The sequence below is a fragment of the Akebia trifoliata genome, chromosome 7, assembly GCF_017979445.1.
Source record: "Akebia trifoliata isolate Shusen 1 chromosome 7, ASM1797944v1, whole genome shotgun sequence".
NCBI lineage: Eukaryota > Viridiplantae > Streptophyta > Magnoliopsida > Ranunculales > Lardizabalaceae > Akebia > Akebia trifoliata.
The window spans coordinates 25,027,748-25,048,348 of record NC_141381.1 but is presented as its reverse complement, the minus strand read 5'-3'; the positions used below and the strand labels follow the sequence as shown (position 1 = coordinate 25,048,348).

At 33.3% G+C, this 20,601-nt stretch overlaps 1 protein-coding gene across 1 annotated transcript; it reads left to right on the top strand.

The window, feature by feature from the left end:
* The first annotated feature begins 12,224 nt into the window (after positions 1–12,224).
* Positions 12,225–20,136, top strand: SOX (sulfite oxidase). The gene is made up of 12 exons (XM_086447758.1): positions 12,225–12,441; positions 14,097–14,212; positions 14,316–14,378; positions 14,958–14,994; positions 15,153–15,234; positions 16,613–16,731; positions 16,848–16,943; positions 17,269–17,379; positions 17,476–17,577; positions 19,215–19,262; positions 19,439–19,654; positions 19,831–20,136. Exons 1-12 carry the CDS (start codon positions 12,367–12,369, stop codon positions 19,945–19,947), a joined length of 1,182 nt encoding a protein of 393 aa, XP_086303884.1. The 5' UTR covers positions 12,225–12,366; the 3' UTR covers positions 19,948–20,136.
* Positions 20,137–20,601: the final 465 nt, after the last annotated feature.

Here is a 20,601-nt window from a genome sequence, read left to right as displayed (position 1 = left end):
TCTCGAGGAAAATAAATAGTGGAATTTTAAGAAAATCTTGAAAGTGGGATTTAGGGGTAAAACTTTATGATGTTTATGATCATTTTTAATGGAATTTGACCTCACCATTAGATTCAAAATGATCGAAAAACATAGTTTAGCCTGTAAGCACGCTCAAATGCGAGTCCGAATATAAAAGTTGCAAAATCCTCGATTACCGGGTCGGACTAGGCTAAAATAGTGACTTTTTATTAGAGTAATAATTTTTAAAATTCGATTATACCATTGGATTCATAACGAAAAATTATTCAACATGGACTATTTATTTGTCATTTTTGGAGATCAGGAAGTCGAATTATCGTCAAAAACGAAAACGACATCAAGTTCAAGGGTCACATCAGGCTAAAAATGTAAATTTTTTTTGAGACATAATTTGTAGAAATTGACTATACCATTAGATCCGGAACGAAAAATTAGGTGAAATAGAGTATTCATTTGTCAGTTTTGGAGTCCGGATGATCAAGTTATCATCGATCGAAATAATTGACAAAATACCGAATTCGTCCCACATTTTATTTAAATAATAATTTTAATTTTTTTTTTATGTCTCATCTTCCCCAACGCGTACATACGGCCGAGACATATAAAAAAACAAATTTTTTTTTTCTCTTCGATCTTCAATCTCAGATCTCTCACAAACGGCTCGCCGTCGACGATCGACGCAGAAGGGAGAAATGTCCGCAGCTACGTTCTCTACAAAACCCACCCAACTTTTCTTTGTTTCACTTTCTATTTTACCCGATATCGTCAAACATCAGTCGTATTTGGATACGAAAATTTCGAAACTTTGACCTCGGATTTCGTCTGTTTCCGGATCAAACCGTCTTCCGACGCAGAAGGGAGAAACGTCCGCAGCCTCATTCTCTACATAACCCACCCAAATTCCTTTCGTTTTCTCGCCTTTTTCACCCCGTATGGTCAAAAATCAGCCGTATTTTTATACGGAGATTTCGTAACTTCAACCTCGATTTTCATCAATTTCGGGGTCAAACCGTCTTTCATCGTATTAGGGAGAAGAGACGAGCACATCGAGATCTTCAAAATCATCGGGCCGGTTTCGAAAATCAGCCACTTCGAAGTTCGGTTCGTCTCGATTTCCGTACAGTTCGCCTCGATTTCCGTGCACGTGCTTCAATTCCGTCGCCTAGTGATTGTAAGGAACTCTCAATTTCTATTAGTAATCTAGATTGTGAAAATTGCATTTAGGATTTTATCGAAAAATTTGGATGTATTTTTAAAATATAGAATTATTTTGTTATTTCAAAAATTCACGCTAGAAATTGCATGTTTGATATGTTTAATTGTATTTTTAATAAATTATACATGGGTAGGGTATTTTAACGGGTTATTGCCATAAATTGGGTCTTGTGCACTGCTCGGACCCCGTTTTGATATGAAATTTGTATTTTTTTTCAATATTATTGATAGAAATAAATTCTATAGTTGAAAAATGTGATTTAATATTCAATGAACTCATATTGAGTTGATGAATATCAGAAAATGAATATTTTATGAAGAGATTGAAAACTGTAAAAGTCGAAAAAAGGGAAAAAGGGTATGAAACGGTAAAATGTCAGAGTCACACCCGAGGGGTGATGTCTGCATTTTACGTTGTTATGTTGTATGCAGGTTGGTGAACGGATATCCAGGTATAATGTTACTGGTTGCATGTTTATTTACTTTCTGTTAGCGCGAGACGCTCTGTTATGTTATTTATTTTAGGCCGGGTGGCCACACTTGTATGGAAGGAAACTGGATATCTATTCTCAACCTTGTATTGTAAATTTCTCTTTTGTTTTCAAATGAAAATAATATATATAAGCAGCTATTTTGTGAGCTGTTAAGGAGTTTGTGAATGCCTGAAGGGATAGTGCATCATATCATCCGGAGTGGTGTACTATCCTGGGATGTACGGTAGGGACCACCAAGCTCATACGTGGTATGGGACGCGTATGAGAGGAGTCACAACTGGAATCCGGGTTTGTTCCTTTCTATCTTTACCAGTGAACTTGTAATGTAAAGGTGGTCATATACGAATGGTTTATATATTTGGGAATCACATGTACGCCTGATAGGCATAGACGAAGATGATTGGTCAGTGATCACTAACAATCTATAGTAGTCGAACGTTCTGACACATCGAAAAGAGACCCATTGCTTACGGCCACGTCAAACGGCCAGCCTGAGCCGGATAAATGGTCAACCAAATGTGGTAAACAGCGACCAGCCACAAAATCAGGAACTAAAAACCAGAGAGAAATTGTAACATCATGTCCCGACTGGGAGCGATCCAGTCGTGAATCCCAACTCTCTAATTCCAATACTCCACCATTGTGTATTATGTATCTGTTGCTTATTTTGATATATAAAATGAAATGCATGTTTAATGTTTCCATTTGATCAATTAGATTTGTATAAAAAGATAATGTTATAGTGAGTAATGCTGATTGATGTGATGTCAGTTTTAAAATGTTTAGTTGCTCATCCCTGGCTATATGTACCAGTTAATCGTAGTTGATTCTGTAAAATTTTGTTTACTTTAAAATGATTCAGTATGTTTATTCGTTCATGTTAGGAGAGGTTATTGGCAGAAATTGTTGCTTCCTTACTGGGTAACCATTGTTACTCACCCCTTGTTTCTCCATTTTTTTTAGTTTCAGATCTGAAGCTTGGCAAAACAAGTGTAGAAAATGAATGAGGATCATCTGGTTGGTCAGATAGACAACTAGAGTCCGTCACCTGGTAAGTACTAGGACTATACCCCCTAGTGGTGTCAGTTTCTCCAAGTAGTCTTATGGATTTGTCTTGAGTGTTAGGAATTCTGTTAGAGTGAGGAATTTTGTATAATCCTGTATATAATTTTCTTCTTCCGCACTCTGATCTATCGAACATTATTAGACGTATATGGGCTTCCGCTAGTATTATATTTTGTTTGTTATATGCAAGATTGTATGTCGTTTATCAGGTGCAGGTTGAATCGCCTTGGAATGCTAACATAAACAGAGGAGACCATGCCGAAATTTCGAGGTGCCACCTCGTACCTTGAAATCTGACATGAGGATTTGTGTTAGCGTCCGACGGGGCGCCACAGCTAGCATACTTCCATATAACTCCCAAACTTAAAAATGAAATTCAACGGTTAAAATAATTTTAAATTTAATTTAATTTTTTTTGAAAAATTCATAGAGTTTCGTCTTCTATTCCCTTGAAGCATCGAATCATATTTTTGGATGCCAAGAGGTGAGCCCAAGCACTCTTAGTAAGTTTAAGGGGACAATGTTAATTGAATGTGGGTTGTGGACTATAGCAATTGAAGGGGGATACCCTTAATCATTTTTTATTAATCTACGAAGATCGAGGACATTGGATGCATGTCATCAACTTGAAAAATATAAGAGTTATTGATGGCTAATATCAATCAAATGGCTAATATCAATCAAAATGACAAGGTTTAAATCACCAATTTTTTTAAAGTTTAGTGGGATCCCTATAAGAGATGCAAACACAAGGATATCTCTAACACCGATCATATTCATTTGGGTGGGGGAGGCTAAATCGCTAGTTTTTTTTCCTTTCAAAAAGTTGGACAACAATTGAAGGTGAGGACCCTTAAGTCATATTCTAGTGAGAAACATTTTCTTACTAAGTTAGGAAGGAAAGTTACCTTGTCACATCACCTTGTGGGATAAAAAAAACATAGTCCTATGCTTTAGGGTTATAGAGGACACAATTCTAAGAATTTTGAAATTTTTTTGAAAAGAAAGTTCAAAAAACTTCTTTTTCATTGTTGAATTTCATTTTTAAATTTACGAGTTCAATGGCCATCCATTTCAACACCTTAAATCAAATCTAAAAAATGACTTTTTTGTTTTTGTTTTTGAATTTGACTTTTTTCATGAAATTCAGAAGGTTGCAGTATTACATTGCTAATATGAGAATCCATGTAGATCCAAAGATCCTTATTAAGATTTGAAATCTTACTAATTAAATCAAGTTAATCTAACCCTTTTCCATAGTACATAGTATTAGTATTAAATTTTAAAAGATCAGGACTAAGGATGCATGTTGTCAATTTAAAAAATAGAGTCATGTATCTATATAATATTGAGGTGGGGGGGGGGGGGGGGGGGGGGGGGGGGCGCTTCTTAGGGTGATTTAGACATGCACCCATGTATTGCAAAGCCCAAGGATTTATATTTAATATCTATAAAAAATAAGAGGCTTAAATCACACAAAAGTAAAAACGAATGTCATCCGTTCCAACTTTCAAAAGTGGATATATCTAACATGGATTAAAATATAGGGACTATATCTAAATTTTTGTCCCCAACAAATTCAATATGGGCTATAGCCTCCACTTGTTCGTACTTAACTTCGAATATGCATCAATCAAATAGTTAAAAAATAATTTTTTTTTTTTTTTTTACTTTATAAAGATCATTAGATCATTTTATCATTGTTAAAATGTTATTCGTTTTTATAAAGAAAAATATCCATGTGAAAAAAAAATGGATTTACTTGTGAATGGTTCGATATGAATATTTTTATATTTTATATTTTTAATTTTTAATTTTATCTTTTTATTAAAAAGATAAAATGAGAGGGTAAAATAGTAAAATAATATATGAATTTTAACAATGTGTCGAAGCCGAAAGGGGAGATAAGTGCAATGTCAAAATGTTAGGGGCCAAACATGAAATTATGTGAAATCATAGAGCGTTAAAGTGTAATTTAATCACTTTTGACCAGAAAAGATGCGATTGACCCGTTACATGTCAAAATTTTAAGAGATTGATTTAAATAAAATAAATAAAGTGAACTGCTTACATAGTATCCACATACTCAAATCTTTAAAAAATTTACAAATTTTTTCTCCTCTGTCATTCGAATCTTATTGCGTTTTGAACTATACCCGACTGTTAAGATTATGTAATGGTCCAAATCTAAAGGATCATCCATCCTCGATCTTGGTATGATGTCGATACATATATTCTGTTTGGAGGTTATTATCAAACTTTTTTTTTTAATTTTTTCTAGGACGAGGGGATTTTGATTGATGTAGAGTGAGGAAGCACCACAATTTGCTTAGACACTAAGAATATATGCATTTGGATTGAATATATTCTCTTATACCCACTGACTTTAATTTGTCTATCTTATTTTCTAGAGTCCTGTAATATGACTCGCCAGGTGGCATACTTGATCGACTCCTTAACGTAGACAAATTTGATAATCATGTATAGATTTGTAATGATTTAAAATAATTTTTCATTTGAAAATAATTATAACTCTTGCACTTCTGATTGAATCGAAGTTCAATTTACCAAGAGTAGGAGAGGGTGGTGTTCATTACATCTTAAGGTTTTCTAAACCAAAATTAAAGAAGAAGGGAGAGATAGTATAGGGAGATGAAGATGGGAGAAAGGGAGAAACAAAATTAAAATCCTACTCCAAACCCACTTTAAAACTCATGTTTTTTGTTTTTTTTCTTCTTCTGCTTAAATCCTTGCTAATGTGTTTTTGTTAGTTATTTTTAGAGAATATAGAGATAGAGATAGAGAGGGGGAGATGGGATGAGTAGAGAGTTTTGTAAAGTTTTAGATTTGAGAGAGAGAGATTTTTTGAGCATTGAGATTTGAGGTTTGAGAGAAATAATCAAAGAATAAGATTTTTTAGAGAGATGATGGATTTTTCTAGAGTTTTGGGACACCTTTTAGGATCAAAAGGGTTTCAAACTAATAGTTAAGGGAAAACAACATAAGATTTTAAGAGATTAGAGTTGGGGATTTGAGGTTAATGGAGGGTAAAAATGGGCAAAACTAAATGGATATCTCTTTGACTCATTTCAATTTGTATGATTTAAATGAGTTGGGTTTTGCAACTCATACCTTAGTTGAGTGATGGTTAAGTTAAGATGTGAGGTGGTTGTTTGATAGAATGGCTAAGGTGATGTAGTTAGGTATTTTGATTTTGGCAAGGTGAAGAAAATGGTGATATAATAGTATGGTGATTAGTAGCTTTTGAGGGGTTATGTGAGTTGATTGAGGTAATGAGGTATGGTGTAGCGTGGGGGGTAACTTGTGAGGAGGTTTTGAGTGAAAATGATTGGATTAAGTATGACATGTGATGTGGTGGGGAACTAGTGTGTGTAGCTTTTGAAAGTGATAAGTAGGTTGGTAATGATTGGTTGTAGTGATGACATGTGTCTACTCTTGTAAGCATGAGCTTTTTGAGGATTTGTCAACATTGACCTTTGTCAATGAACCTTAATTGGTTTTTTTAAGGGTGGGGATGTACATTTTTTACTTGCAACCCAAAAATCGAATCGAAACGAGACTTAATCCATTTGGGTTTGGACCGAACCGAACCCATAAAAATTGGGTTCGAATTCAATTTGACCCCCCCCCCCCAAGCTGGACTTAATCTAAACTGAACCCGATTTGAAAACTATTACCCTAGATCGAACCTGAACAGACCCAAGATCAAAAACCCAAAAATTTTCAAAAAGTTTTGAATTTTTTACCATTACCCCCCACCTCAACGTCCAACGTGAAACCTGGTTTTTTAAAGGAAAAAAAATTTGAAATTTTTTTACCCACCCCCAAAAGGAATTATTACTATTTTTAAACCATTGGGAGGGGATGAGAGTAAATATAAATGTTTTATTTTTATAAATACCCCAAAATGAATTTCATTTTTCACTACAAATTTTCTAAAAAATCTCTCAAAGTTTTCTAAATCTCTCTCTCTTTTATTTGTTTTCATAATTTTGTATTAAATTCTCTAAGATCTTTATTAGATTAAGATTTATTCTCAATTAATTTGATCATCAAGTGATCAATATTCTTCTATATGATAAGATCAAGATCAAATCATTGTCAAAGTGATAAAATCTTCACCAAGTGATCAAGACCAAGTCTTCATGAAATGACCAAGATCAAAGTCATCATCAAGAATTTCTTCTACGTGACAAGATCAATCGATCAAATCGACACGTGGCACAATCAACCAATCAAAATCAAAATTTTCGACATAAAGTGTAGTGGTTCTAATTTTTTTTTCTTAATATTATTATATTAAGATTCTCCTCTCCTTTTTTTTTTCTACTTGTAAGTGAAGTCTAACCAACTTCTATTAATTTTAATTTTATTGTTAATTTTTTATATAATGGATCATCAAAATATTAATATTGATGATTTTTAAGATCTTAACGATCCTTTAAATTTTAATTTTAATTCATTTACTTATAGGGGGGGCTAGTAATGATATAGAACCCTCTAATCCTAATCCAAATCTTTCAAAAAAATCGAAAAGATTTCGATATAAGGCATGGCAACATTTTCCCTTAATAAATGTTGTAAATCAGGACAAAAATAAAATATAATTATTGTGGAAAAATTCTAATTCATTCTATTATATCTATTAGAACGAGTACAATGAATAAACACAAAAAAATACGTATCTAAGAATAGAACAACCCTATATTAGTCAAAATCTACTTAGTCGATCAACCATCGGCGACATAAACACGTGGTCATATGATGTCGAAAGGACACGACGAGAAACCGTTAAATTTTTTTATTATAGAATAAATATCATTTCTTGTAATTGAAAAAATACATTATAAAAAATTTATTCAAAAAACATGTTTTTCTAATTTTGAAAGTATTTCTAAAAATATTAAAAAAAGAAATGTAATGAAAATATTTAAAAATAAAAAGAATATAAATTAAAAATTTATTACCAAATACACTTAGTAAAATATTCTTAACTTCTGATTTATAGACTTTAATTCAATGTATACCATATATGTGTGTTACGACTCATTTTATAGATGAAAATTAGAATTTGCACAAAAGAATTATATCTTTTTCTTTATTAAATGCAAAATATACTAATTTAGTAATTTTTGAAGTTTTGCAAATTTTTTTATTAGATTTTGAAATTAGTAATAAAATATTTACAATTACATTAGATAATGCTAGTAGTACTAATAATGTCGTATCTTACCTTAAAGATGCATTATTTGATGAATTAATTTAAAAAAAAATTATTACATGTTCATTGTGCGGTACATATTTTTAATTTAATTGTATAAGATGAAATTTAATGTATAAATAATATTTTTGAAAAATATTAGAGAAATTATTAGTACTACAAAAGTATCACATATTAAATAAAAATGGTTTGATGAATATTGTGTATTATTTGATTTACCACCAATTATATTATCATTACACACACCACATCAATGGAATTCTACGTATTACATACTACAACACATGATTCATTATAAAAATCTAATAAAAAGATTTTTAAAAGATATGCGTAATGAAACACGATTATAAGAAAATGATTAGAAAAATGTATCTAATATTTGTGATTATTTTCAAAGTTTTGTCAAAATTATAAAAAAAAATTCGGGACAAAAATATGTTACATCCATTGAATTTTGTGTATAATTAACTCAAATTAAAGAACTTTTAAATTTGAATTTGAATAATAATAATGTTACAAAAATGAATATTGAAAAACTATTCCACATAACTTAACATTTTCTTCAATTATGGACTCTAGATTTAAAATTAAAGTTTTAGAACTTATTTTTAGTTTAAATGATGATCTTAATGTTGAAATTGAAATGCAAAAACATTAAAAAATAATTATTTACTTTTTTAAAATTTATGAAAGTAAGTATGATTTAAATAATAATACTACTAGCAGACCTCAAAATGTAGCAATATCATCTTCTAATGCAAAAACAACTTTTCTTAACCTTTTATTAAGAGCACCAATAATTAATAATAATAATAATTCAACATCTGAATTACAACGTTATTTGGATTCTAATCTCATAGAAATCGAGGATGAGAGTCATTATAATATTTTAGAATAGTGGAAAAGTTATAGTATGCATTATCGCGTGTTATCTATAATGACATGTGGTCTACTAATGATTTATGTGTCTACCGTGGTTTCAGAATCAACATTTAGTACAAGTGGAAGGATTCTATCTCAATATAGAAGCTGTTTAGTTTCGGAAACATTAAAAACTTTAGTTTACTTGAAATATTGGTGGTTATGTAAAAGAGGAGAACAAGAAGTCTGATTAGAACAATCAATAGAACAGTCATTAAAGGAATTGCAAATTTAATTTAATTTTTTATTATTTTTTGGGTTAAGTTGTATATATGATAGATAGAACGAACGGGTGTCAACCTAATTGGGATGTGTTCAAACTAATGTGATGCTGTCCTCCCCATTTTTGTAATTGTAAGTAGTTTAATTTTTATAATTACTTTTATATTCAATGTAATGCACTCAATGTAATTTACAATTTCATCGACAATTCATTTTTGATTTAGTTATTTTGTGATATATTTATAAGTGTAAGTTATATATTTATTTATAAGTAATATAATTTGTATAATTACAAAAATAAAGTATTTATATAAATATATGTAAGTTATATAAATATATATTATATAATTATTTATAGTTTATAAGTTATGTATGTGTATATTTATAAGTTATATAGTTTATATTTTATATAAAATATAAAAATAGCATAAAGTAAATCTCATTGAATGTAAAAGAAGAGGATTAGATGGAAGTGGAAGAGGGGGGGGGGGGGGGGGGGTTAACTACATAAAGAAAAATAGAAAATATGAATTCCTCCCCATCTTGGTCTCTTCTTCTTCTTTTTTATTCCATTCTCTTCTTCTTGATTTAGGTTTCTTGGGGGCTTGAGGGAGGATTTGGTGGGCTAAAGAGTTTTGAAGAGAAAGTTTGATAGAATTTTGGGATTACTTGAGTTCCTCATCTCATTTGCCTTGGATATGGGTTATATTTATAATTTTTTGGGAGACCCTTAGGAATAAACTTATCTAAAACCATAGAGTTCCCAATATTCTCACTAAAATCATAAAAGAAATATTCTAATTGTCCTCCATCATGTAGTTTTTTTATTGTCTTTACATTCCTACGAGTCTTATTAATTATGATGATCAAATGATAGGATTGTACAAAATAACAAGTTATAGAAACTTCTTAAAGGAAGTTAAAGGGTCTAAAAACCTTGACTTGGAGTATAAAAAAAAAAAGAGAATTAAGCTAGATGACATGTAAATATGGATTTAGATTTTAGATATTAAAGTCATTTAACTTGAGGAAGTCTCCAAGAAACTAGGGATGATGTGGTCTTTATGTGCAAGTTCTAAAGAATTCTATAAGTTAGACAAAAGAGTCAAAAACTTTCGAAATGAGTCTACTTACATTGAATACTATGAGGGCCTCTTGAATTGAGGATAAAATCAATAAGCACAAGAGTCACCCTCTCTTAGGTTAAATAAGATGAGGTTAAGGTGATAATTCAACTCATGTGGGGACTAACATTTAATCAAGGGTTTTTGTTAGAAGAATTGAAAAATTATTTGAAGACCAATGTGGAGAGTTTATTAGAAGGTTGATGAATGGATAAAAAGATAAAATGAAGGAATTTCTTGGGGGAAAAGTCAATTAGAAGGGGATTTATACTCTCATCTCCACTAAACAAATTATAACCCATGTTAGTTTGTAATTGCCCAATAGAATGGCCTCGAGTGAGCTAGAGACTGAACAAATGCATGTGTTGACCATGGGGAACCCCCCCTAATATACAAAAGTTAATACTGCCCTTTGGGTGAGGAAAGGCAAAGGCAAAAACTGACTTGACTAAGGGTCACACACGACCATGCTTAAAATCTCAATGAAAATGGCCTTTGGGCTTTGTGGTTAATTGATTGATGGGCTTCAAAGCCTTCTTGAAAAATTTCTTACGTCAAACCCATTTTTGAAAGGTTCTTAGTGTTCTTGGGCTCAACCCAGGCAAAATAGGTGTCTACAGAAACTTTATAATTTTATTTAATATTATGTTTAGTGATAGTATATTTTTATTTTTTTCTCAAATTTGTTGTCATTTGTTGATTTTTTTTTTTTTTACATTTTCCCCTATTGAATTTTCTCAAATCCCAATTTTGTACTATCGTCGGAACCATTCAAATGTATCTTATAGTTAACAATTGAAAAAATATTTTATTATTATAATATATTTTCTTTAATATGAATTTAATTTGTAGTTTATTAAAAAAAATACATCTATTTTAAGATACATTGAAAAATATTATTTTATCTCCCTTGATGATTCCATACAACGCGAATACTCAAATCGTGAAGGTCGAAGCTATGCAAGTGGTTATACTTAAACTTGTAATTGTTACAAAAAATTATTTTTATTATTATGATTCATTTTCTTTATTCTAGATTTAATTTGCAGTGTATTAAAAAAAAGTGCATCAATTTTAAAATACGATAAAAAATATTTGTATGGTCCCAAAATTTGGTCGAAAATTTATCCGAATTAATCGAATGGAAGCCTAGCCAAATAATAGTCTAAGCAGAATTTTGTTACTATGATTCTAATCCAGGCTCAACTCATCTTCTACATGACTCAGCCAGGCTCACCGATCAATTGGATTGAGTTCGGGGCCAGCGTGTCATGGTCCTATTCTTTCGAAGCGAGGTCGTGTGGTGCAAGGGGGTCAAATCCACTTGCAAGCCTGTAAAATAATCGTACACCACACACACGTAGCTAGTAAACAAGTAAATGAAGCAACACGAGGCAAAGCCCGGAGGTAACTTTGTTGATATAATATTGAATTATACGGTGCAACGCGTTACAAAAATAATAGATGCATTACAAACAATAGATGATCCTATGACATGCGGGACTTCCACGGAGTTGGGTTTCAAGGGCTTTAACAACGTGGGTGTAGGTCGGGGATTGGGATAGCACTGACACCTTTCCTACAAGGTGTATACTTTTCCTTTCCTAGGTTTCCAGAATAAAATATTAAAAGTGGAGGTCGATCATACTCCCTTATTACGAAAATACCACTAAGCTAACAAGTGTGCCCTGGCACGGGACTGACATGTACTCTAAGCTAACAGATATGCCTTGGTACGGGAGCTGACATGACTTCATAACGAGTCTTACATAATATTATATGGATGCTCTCGGGTGACTCCGGGGCGAGATACACCTAAACTCTAGGTGTCAAAGTACATGGCTGTTACACAGCGGCCAGGTTGCACCCTCTTATACAATACAAAATTCTCTTTGTGCGCATAAGCCCACTGACCACTAGGCACTGTGTGGGGTCATCGTTAACATCGCCACCTCGTAAAACAAAATGCGCACTTCACCATTAATTGTGTAACCCTCTCTATCTTTATTGCTCACGTATAGACACAAACATTTGATAGGTGAGGTGAGGTGAGGCTTTGAGAATGCCAGGTCTCGTTGGTCCTTCCGAATACTCACAAGAGCCCCCAAGACATCCATGCTTGCAAATCAATGCGAAGGTAATCTTCTCCCTTCTTCCTCTCTCTCTCTCTCTGAGTCAATTTTTTTTTTTTTTACTTTTTTATTTTATTCATTTGATTTAGATTTAAAATGGTAAAAAAATCGTTAAATAAAGAAATGGATTTTCTTGAATTGCGGATTTGGATGTAGAAAGTTTCAACTTTTTTCATTAATGGCGTTTGCTTTTTCTATCCGAGAAAAAAAAAATCAGTATTTTTTATTCTATGTTAGATAATATAAGCTAGCTGTGGATTTCTTTTTGGAAGGTTAAAATAAAATTGCGTTTCTGGACCTGGGAATCCGTTTGAGGGATGTGGGTTTTCTCCTCTATGGACTTTGGAGACGATAATTTGCAGTGAAGATCAGTATATGTTTGGATTGAATAAATTTGGAGAATTTAGTTATCTTTTTAGGGTCGTGGGTTTCATCCAGATCAGGGTATTTCTTCGTTGATCGAATCAGAAGGTCTAACACATATCAAATGATCAAAAATGGGTGTGATAGTAGTCGTCGTGATTTTACATTTGGCTGCCTTTTTAGCGAGTTATATGTAGATTTTTGCAAAACTGGGTATTGGGTTTATTGTATTTCTGGAATTGGGAACTCCTCTTTTAGGAAATATCTTATTTTTTTCCTCTCATGATTAATGAACTTTACTATTGATCATACTCACAAAGTCGGAGTATGGGTTTAAAACGGCAAGGGAAAACTTCGGAAAAAACATAGAAAACGGGAAAAAAAGAGAGAAAGAAACGGAAAAAAACAGAAACCGATGAAAAATAAAGGATAAAAAATATATTAAAAACTATGTATATATATATCTAATAGTACATAAGTCATTTATTCTAATTCATTCTATGTTTCCAAAATAACATGTTGTCAAACATAATTATACATAGTATGATGCCAAAAAAATTTAACTCATCAACATATCTTTTGTTCAAAATAACATAGTATCGGAAAGATGAAAAATAATAACATTAAAATATTATCATCCCATATTTCTACATTTATGTATCAAATCCCACATTATAAAAAGGAAAAGAAAGTGTTTAGTTTAGTCTTTTTTTTTTTTTTAATTTTAAATATTGAAAAAAATTTGTTTGCGTAAAAAAAAACATGTTTTTTCAAAAAGTCGCATTTTTTTTTTTTTTAAAATTATTGTTTTAATCGTCAGGGGTGCAAGACGTGTTTTAAATGCTTTGTTACTATGCTATTGACGGATTCAGAGAGGGTCCAGTGCACATTAAGATCTAGTATTTGGTAGCTTGGATTAAATAAATGATGAGAACTTTGGTGTCTGTTTTCTTTCATTTATATTTCAGGCTTGGAACTTAGTACTAAATTGATTGAGCTTTTCACATTTTGGAATACCTTTCTAGACGTGGATAGTTAAAGGTATTCATCAGTGTTACACTTGGAAATGGTCTAGTTTATTAAACGATTGAAATTGGTGTTGAAACTGGTTCGGATTTTGCACTTAGAATTCCCTTTTAAAACAGGTTACAAAAGTCTTGGCATATACATAGAAGATCAGTATGTGTACTTCACATTATGCAATATTGGGATTAACATTCTAAAGAATTTATTTAAAAAATTTCCTTCATCCCACATTTAGCTTCAGTGAACATAATTTTTTAAATTCTTGGTGCAGGAACCTTTCAATGCCGAGCCACCGCGGTCGGCTTTGATTTCTTCATATGTGACTCCTGTGGATTTGTTCTACAAGAGAAATCATGGGCCAATCCCAATAGTTAATGATATTGAAAGGTCGTAGTGTGCCCTATTTCTGTATTGAAACTTTTTAGTACTTATAAGGAGTTAATTATCCGAGAAGATTTAAACTGATTATGAAACCTTTTTTCGAGGACAGATACCGTGTTTCTATTGGTGGGTTGGTGGAAAATCCCAAAGAGCTATCTATGGCTGATATCAGGTTGGTGATGTAGCTTTACATGCATTGGAAGCTCCATCCTGCAAGTATAATCTTCCTATTTTTTATTTCCTCAATAAAGCTGTTATTTTTTAAAAAACAAAAGTGAGTGATACCTATGTTGCCGGGTTCACTGATATAGTGCTGAACCGCGACCCAGTACAATTTGAACCAGTTCGAGGTTTGGTTCATAGTGGGTTCATCAGCAACAACGAACCTGGCGAATCCCCCATGTTTTGTTGAATTTAAAAATGCACCCACAGTTTGGTCAATATTAGAGATAACCCTCATTTTGGAAATCCCAAGATTTGGTCAATTATCAAAGATACACCCTTTGTTTTAAAACTGACGATATGCACCCTTGACTTGAGTCTTCTTCTATGAGATAACATAAATGACTTAAATATCGTTTGTGAACCTGGTTCGTTCAAGAGTGGTGAACCACTAATCACGAACCTGAATTCGACACGATCAAACCAATGAACCAGGTAACATAGAGTGATACTGATATTTTGTTATCTTGATCCTCCTGTACAAATTTGCTTGAACATGGAAGTTCACTTTGTAGTGTTAAATTTACAGGAAGCTCCCAAAATATGATGTTACTGCCACTTTACAAGTAAGTTGCATTACTTGTATCTTTGTTGGTTTTGGTTCTTCTTTTTGTTGGTAAGCTAGTATTGATCTCAAGTTTTAGTGGGGAGCACCATCTAATTGACTATTGTTCCAGTGCGCCGAACTCTTATGCTTAACCATCTTAAGTTCTACATTCTACAGTGTGCAGGTAATAGAAGGACAGCGATGAGTAAAAAGAGAACAGTGAAGGGTGTTGGCTGGGATGTTTCCGCTATTGGAAATGGTTTGTTTCTTGTCACATCTGCAATCAAGTTTTAGATTTATTGATATAGTAAATAATGTATTTTTTGGTAGCAGAATGATACCCAAAGGACAATATGTTAATTCATATTGATAACTTTGTGCATTTACAAGGGGATGGGGACCACCATTTATTGGCTTCAATACATATGTGGATTTCAAGAGGCCCAATAGGCAAAGAAATTTATCATTGTCAAAGACTTAACCAAGTATTAGGGGTCACATGAACGAATCATGTTTCTTGTTCAATCTATCTAGACAAATAAATTTATCCATGTAGTAAAAGCAATATATAGTATATCCAAATTATTTCATCAACGACATTAAGAAAAAAATGATGGAAAAATCTAAAATTAAGGGACTTTTAATTTAAAAATATATTGACGATTGAATAGGTTAGAAGTTTCCTCCCTAAATTGACTTCATTTCCAAATTTTCCCTAAAGCCTGTTCATACACTTATTGGGTGTGAGTACAGGAGTTCAATACATGCTTGGATCTGAGTTTCAGACCTTGACCCCCAAATATAGGGGGAGGTTATCAGAGGTAGAATTGGTTCTTTTGTAGAGTTAACCAGGTACAAGGTTGGTTCAGTCAGAATTGTAAAATTTCTCAAATCAGATAAAATGTTATCTAGCACTAACTTTTTCATCCCAATAATTCAAATTTGAAGAATTAAAAAGGGTGTTTTTTGATGATTTTGTATTTAGATGAAATTCCTTGTGCGAGAACTAGTTGTTTATATTTAATTTATATTATGACTGTATCTTGATGTATTGTTGCGGGTTACCTCAACCAGTTTTTTCTTATTAATATAATTGATCTACTTAACAAAAAAAAAAACCAAGAAACATATATGTTTATAGGATGTGTTGGGTATGCATTTAAACTCATCAATTTTTTTTTGGATGATTTAAAAAAAAAAAAAAATGTTTAGTACTGTTAGTGTATATTTTCCTCCAACCTCAGGTGTATCACCCCCAGTTAAGCCCTGTGACCCTCTTATATTCATAGTTCTCCCCTTCTCCAATAGATCGGTCTTTTGGAGTAGTTGGTTGGTTGACATGGTATCAGAGTGCTAGGTTCGTACAGGTCACAGGTTTGATTCTTTCCACCCTTATGGGTGAGGGGGAGTGTTAAGTGTATATTTTCCTCCACTCTCGAGTGTGTCATACCCAGTTAAGCCCTGTGACCCTCTTATATTCATAGTTCTCCCCTTCTCCAATAGATCGGTCTCTTGGAGTAGTTGGTTGGTTAACAAGTACATTTGGACATAATATTCAAAAGTATTAAACTTTTTTAATTTTTTTATTTTTATCTTTTGGGGTTAAAGTTTATGATCTTATTAGTTTTCCATTTCAGCGATTTGGAGCGGGGCCAAACTATCAGATGTTCTTGAACTTGTGGGAATACCTAATCTGACAACTATCACACCATCAGGGGGAAAACACGTCGAATTTATCAGTGTTGATATGTGTAAGGTGAGTACTGCTGTGCTAAATTATATTCTAGAAGTTCTATGTTGAACATGGATTTCCTTGTTTGGTAGAGTAGTTTATGTGATTAATAATTTTCATCTGATTGCGGAAACTTGTAGGAGGAGAAGGGGGGTCCATATAAGGCATCTATTCCATTAAATCAGGCAACAAATCCCACGGCTGATGTGTTGCTTGCATATGAGATGAATGGGGAGGTAAGAACTTTTAATGTTTTTAGGGTATTCTTTCCTTGTATTGAAGGTTTCAATTTAAGTGTAGAACTAATGATGAATATAGACCTGTGTTGTACCAATTCAGAGAAAAAAAGAAAAAAATGGTGTGTCGGTTGTTGTTCTTCTGTTCACAGAGTACTCAATCTACAACTTTTAAATGAAGGATTTATTTTCACTCCCTCACTTTTGTTTCTCCCATTTTCCTTTTTATGTCCCCCACCCCACCCAAGAAAAAAAATGTTGGAAAAAACAAAATGTTTGCACACCTCTATTAATATAAGCTTACTATTATATTGTCATGCCAAAGACTCTCAACAGGGATCATGGTTATCCACTGCGGGTGATTGTCCCTGGTGTTATTGGTGCACGCTCTGTGAAATGGTTGGATTCCATCGACATAATTGCAGAAGAATGCCAGGTTAGAAAAAGTTATATTTTCCAGAACATTTTCATATATTCTTTGTCACTTCACTTTTGTATGCTATGAGACTGAAGATTCTGTTATGTGAAACAGGGTTTCTTTATGCAAAAGGACTACAAGATGTTTCCACCTTCGGTTAACTGGGACAACATCGATTGGTCTACCAGGAAGCCACTAATGGATTTTCCCGTCCAGGTATTTTTAATTTTCATTTTGGTGAAGTACTGAAATCCTTCTGGCTCGACTTGAGTAAGGTGTTACTTATGCCACCCCAACCACTACACAAATAAAAAAATATTACAAAAAAAGTAGAGAAAAACGCAATTAAGAAAAATCATTATCACAACCGAATTTATTTCCAAGGATTAACTTTATGCCCTTTTCCGAAAATCAAGTTGCTCATTTTCTCATAGCCCTCCAAACCCTAGTTCTTCACTTCTGTAAGTAACCCCTTATGACTTTACCTCCATAGACCTTCTCAGATTTGCCAAAGGAAACAATTTCACGTGTCCAGTGGATCCAAATCTTATCTCGTGCTGTACTAACATCATTTTGTTTCTTGGCCTAATTCTCTCTTTAGGGGTGTATATATATGGTTCAGGATCCGTGACAATCCTTTTTCTTATAGCTTTAGAAGTTTTGAATGGGCTGATTTTTTGTGATAAACCTTATATATATATATACTAGAGTTCGCCCGTGCCATAGGCCTGGACATCCTCTTTGGGGGTTATAAGGGGGTAAAAGAGGAAATATAGTAAAGTTAGAGAGATATTATTGAAAAATGGAAGGGGTGGGGGAGGAGGAGAGTAAAGACAATTAGTTGAAGGGGTAGAAGGAAAGCAATAAAGTGGAGTGACTGTAGTTGGATGGGACATTTATCCCCCACAAGTGGTCCCCACCGTTGTATTTTATTATATATATGGGTAGTGTTCGACAAACAACGTAAGGGAGACTACGTTTGTCCTATGTGGCTTAAAAGTTTCGGATTGAGCTGATTTTTTGTGAGGGTGATCTCTATGGTGAGGAGACCATTCTCACAAGAAATCAGCCCAATCTGGAACTTATAACCCCTCAAAAGTGGTTTAGAATTGTGAACCGTCGATTTTTTACTGTTAATTTGTAAACCGCTTTTGATGAGGTTAGAACTTTCAGATTGGGCTGATTTTTTGTGAGGATGATCTCCTCACCATAGAGATCACCCTCACAAAAAATCAGCCCAATCTGAAACTTTTAAGCCATGAGGACAAATTTTGTCTCCCTAACATTGTCTGTCGAACGGGACCTTTTATATGGGTAGTGTTCTCTTGACTCATGGAAAAAACACATGATCCCAACCATTTAAACACAAAATGAGTCAATGGAGCCCAACCCTATATATATGGGAAGTGTTTGGAGGCCCTAAAAAGAGCCAAACATTTTTCAATATATGCGTTGGGAGTTTAGGAATGGGCTGATTTTTTGTGAGGATGATCTCTATAATGAGTTTGCATTGTTTTTTATCTCATCCCCTTGATAATTTGATATGCAAATACTTCCATGGTTCATCATTTTGTGCTGATTCTGAATGTTTCAGTGGAACATTCTGGTTTTGGCCAAAATCGGAACAAAAAGTCAAATGTTATGGGAATGATTCGGTTTTGGCTTGAGACAAGATTTTACACCTTGTCTGTAACTCCATACATGGTGGAATAAACAATGAAAGGGGAAGACCTTCTAAGCACAATTACTTCTGCCTTTTTTGAGTACAACAATTACATTATATACCTTCCGAAAAAAATTACATTATATTCTTATCCACAACTTATATATCAACACTCCTATGGTTTTGACAGTGTGTTATTTGTTCATTGGAGGATATGAACGTGGTAAAACAAAGAAAGGTTAGTGATCTCCTCAACAAGAAACCATTTCAATTGTAAGTGCACGATCAGATGTTAAATGCTAAAACTTTTAGCTTTTTAGACGTGTCAATCACACGTCATGATGGCCGTCTCATGAAGCTAATCCTCTACATGGGAGATTATCAGTCAATTGCTCATTATGGTTTCTGTTGCAGATTACCATTAGTGGATATGCGGTCTCTGGAGGTGGACGTGGTATTGAGAGAGTAGATGTTTCCATTGATGGTGGCAAGACATGGGTGGAAGCCTCCCGATACCAGAAGACTGGTGTTTTGTATGCTGCGGATGATACAAGCAGCGATAAATGGGCATGGGTTTTTTTCAAAGTTGAGGCTGAGATCCCCCAGAGCGCCGAAATAGTTGCAAAAGCTGTATGTATTCATTTACTTGTGTAATATAGTGGTATCTTCCCAAGGGACCATTGTTTCATGTTCCATCGAATTTCTTCATTTTTGGTGTGAAAAAGTTGGACACATTTGAATTGTTTCATTTTTGTGTCCTTAGGCTTTATAAAATATGACAGTCTTTCCTACTATTGTTTTGGCAGGTTGATTCAGCAGCAAATGTCCAACCTGAAAATGTTGAAGTCATATGGAATCTGAGAGGAGTACTGAACACTTCGTGGCATCGGGTCCATGTTAGGGTGGGGCACTCCAATCTGTAGATCAGGCTTTCGGAAATCCAAACTGTTCGAGTTTTCGAATAACGTCTCTAGTCAGAGGTTTGATTTGTGGATAGTTTTCGTTTCTCTGACATAATATTTATGAATAATTGACATTTATTTTGATGAATCAAGAAAAACCAGTCACTAACTATATCATATTACTCACCACTGAGATTTGTGTTTCTTTAACTCATCTACTCGAGCCCTAGTATTTATCCGAAAGTAGCTTATTTTAATCTGGTTGGCTACCTCTGATAACTCCCGAGGTATTGTCATTAATTTTTGTTGCCTTCTCAAATCTAGCGGGGAAGATGTTTTTCACGCTCTTACTCGTTGTTTTGCTTATATGATTTGATCAAATTTTCTATCTATGTTCCGAATTAATTGAGTCTTTCGTGTTCTATTTCTTCCTTATTTCGATTGTGATGTTCCATGGCATTCATTTCGAGGGAAATGATCATTGGGGTTTGACTCCTTTCGCGGTATGTTGGGCCATTTGAACATTTACCTAATAATTTCTTTTTTGCATTTTCAAATAATTTGCTGCAGTGTACCAAACAGATCCTGACTGAGAGGAACCTTTAAGGAAAACATTTGCCTTTAATCCAAATTTAAAGTTGAATTGGTTCTCTCTTTAAAGACATTCCCTTCAAA

What these genes read in the sequence shown, in the direction of transcription:
- SOX (XM_086447758.1), top strand. Translation starts at nt 12,367, where the DNA reads ATGCCAGGTCTCGTTGGTCCTTCCGAATACTCACAAGAGCCCCCAAGA. An exon ending in CATATGAGATGAATGGGGAG is followed by an intron (nt 16,944 to 17,268) that starts GTAAGAACTTTT and finishes GTCATGCCAAAG; the next exon opens with ACTCTCAACAGGGATCATGG. An exon ending in ACGTGGTAAAACAAAGAAAG is followed by an intron (nt 19,263 to 19,438) that starts GTTAGTGATCTC and finishes TTTCTGTTGCAG; the next exon opens with ATTACCATTAGTGGATATGC.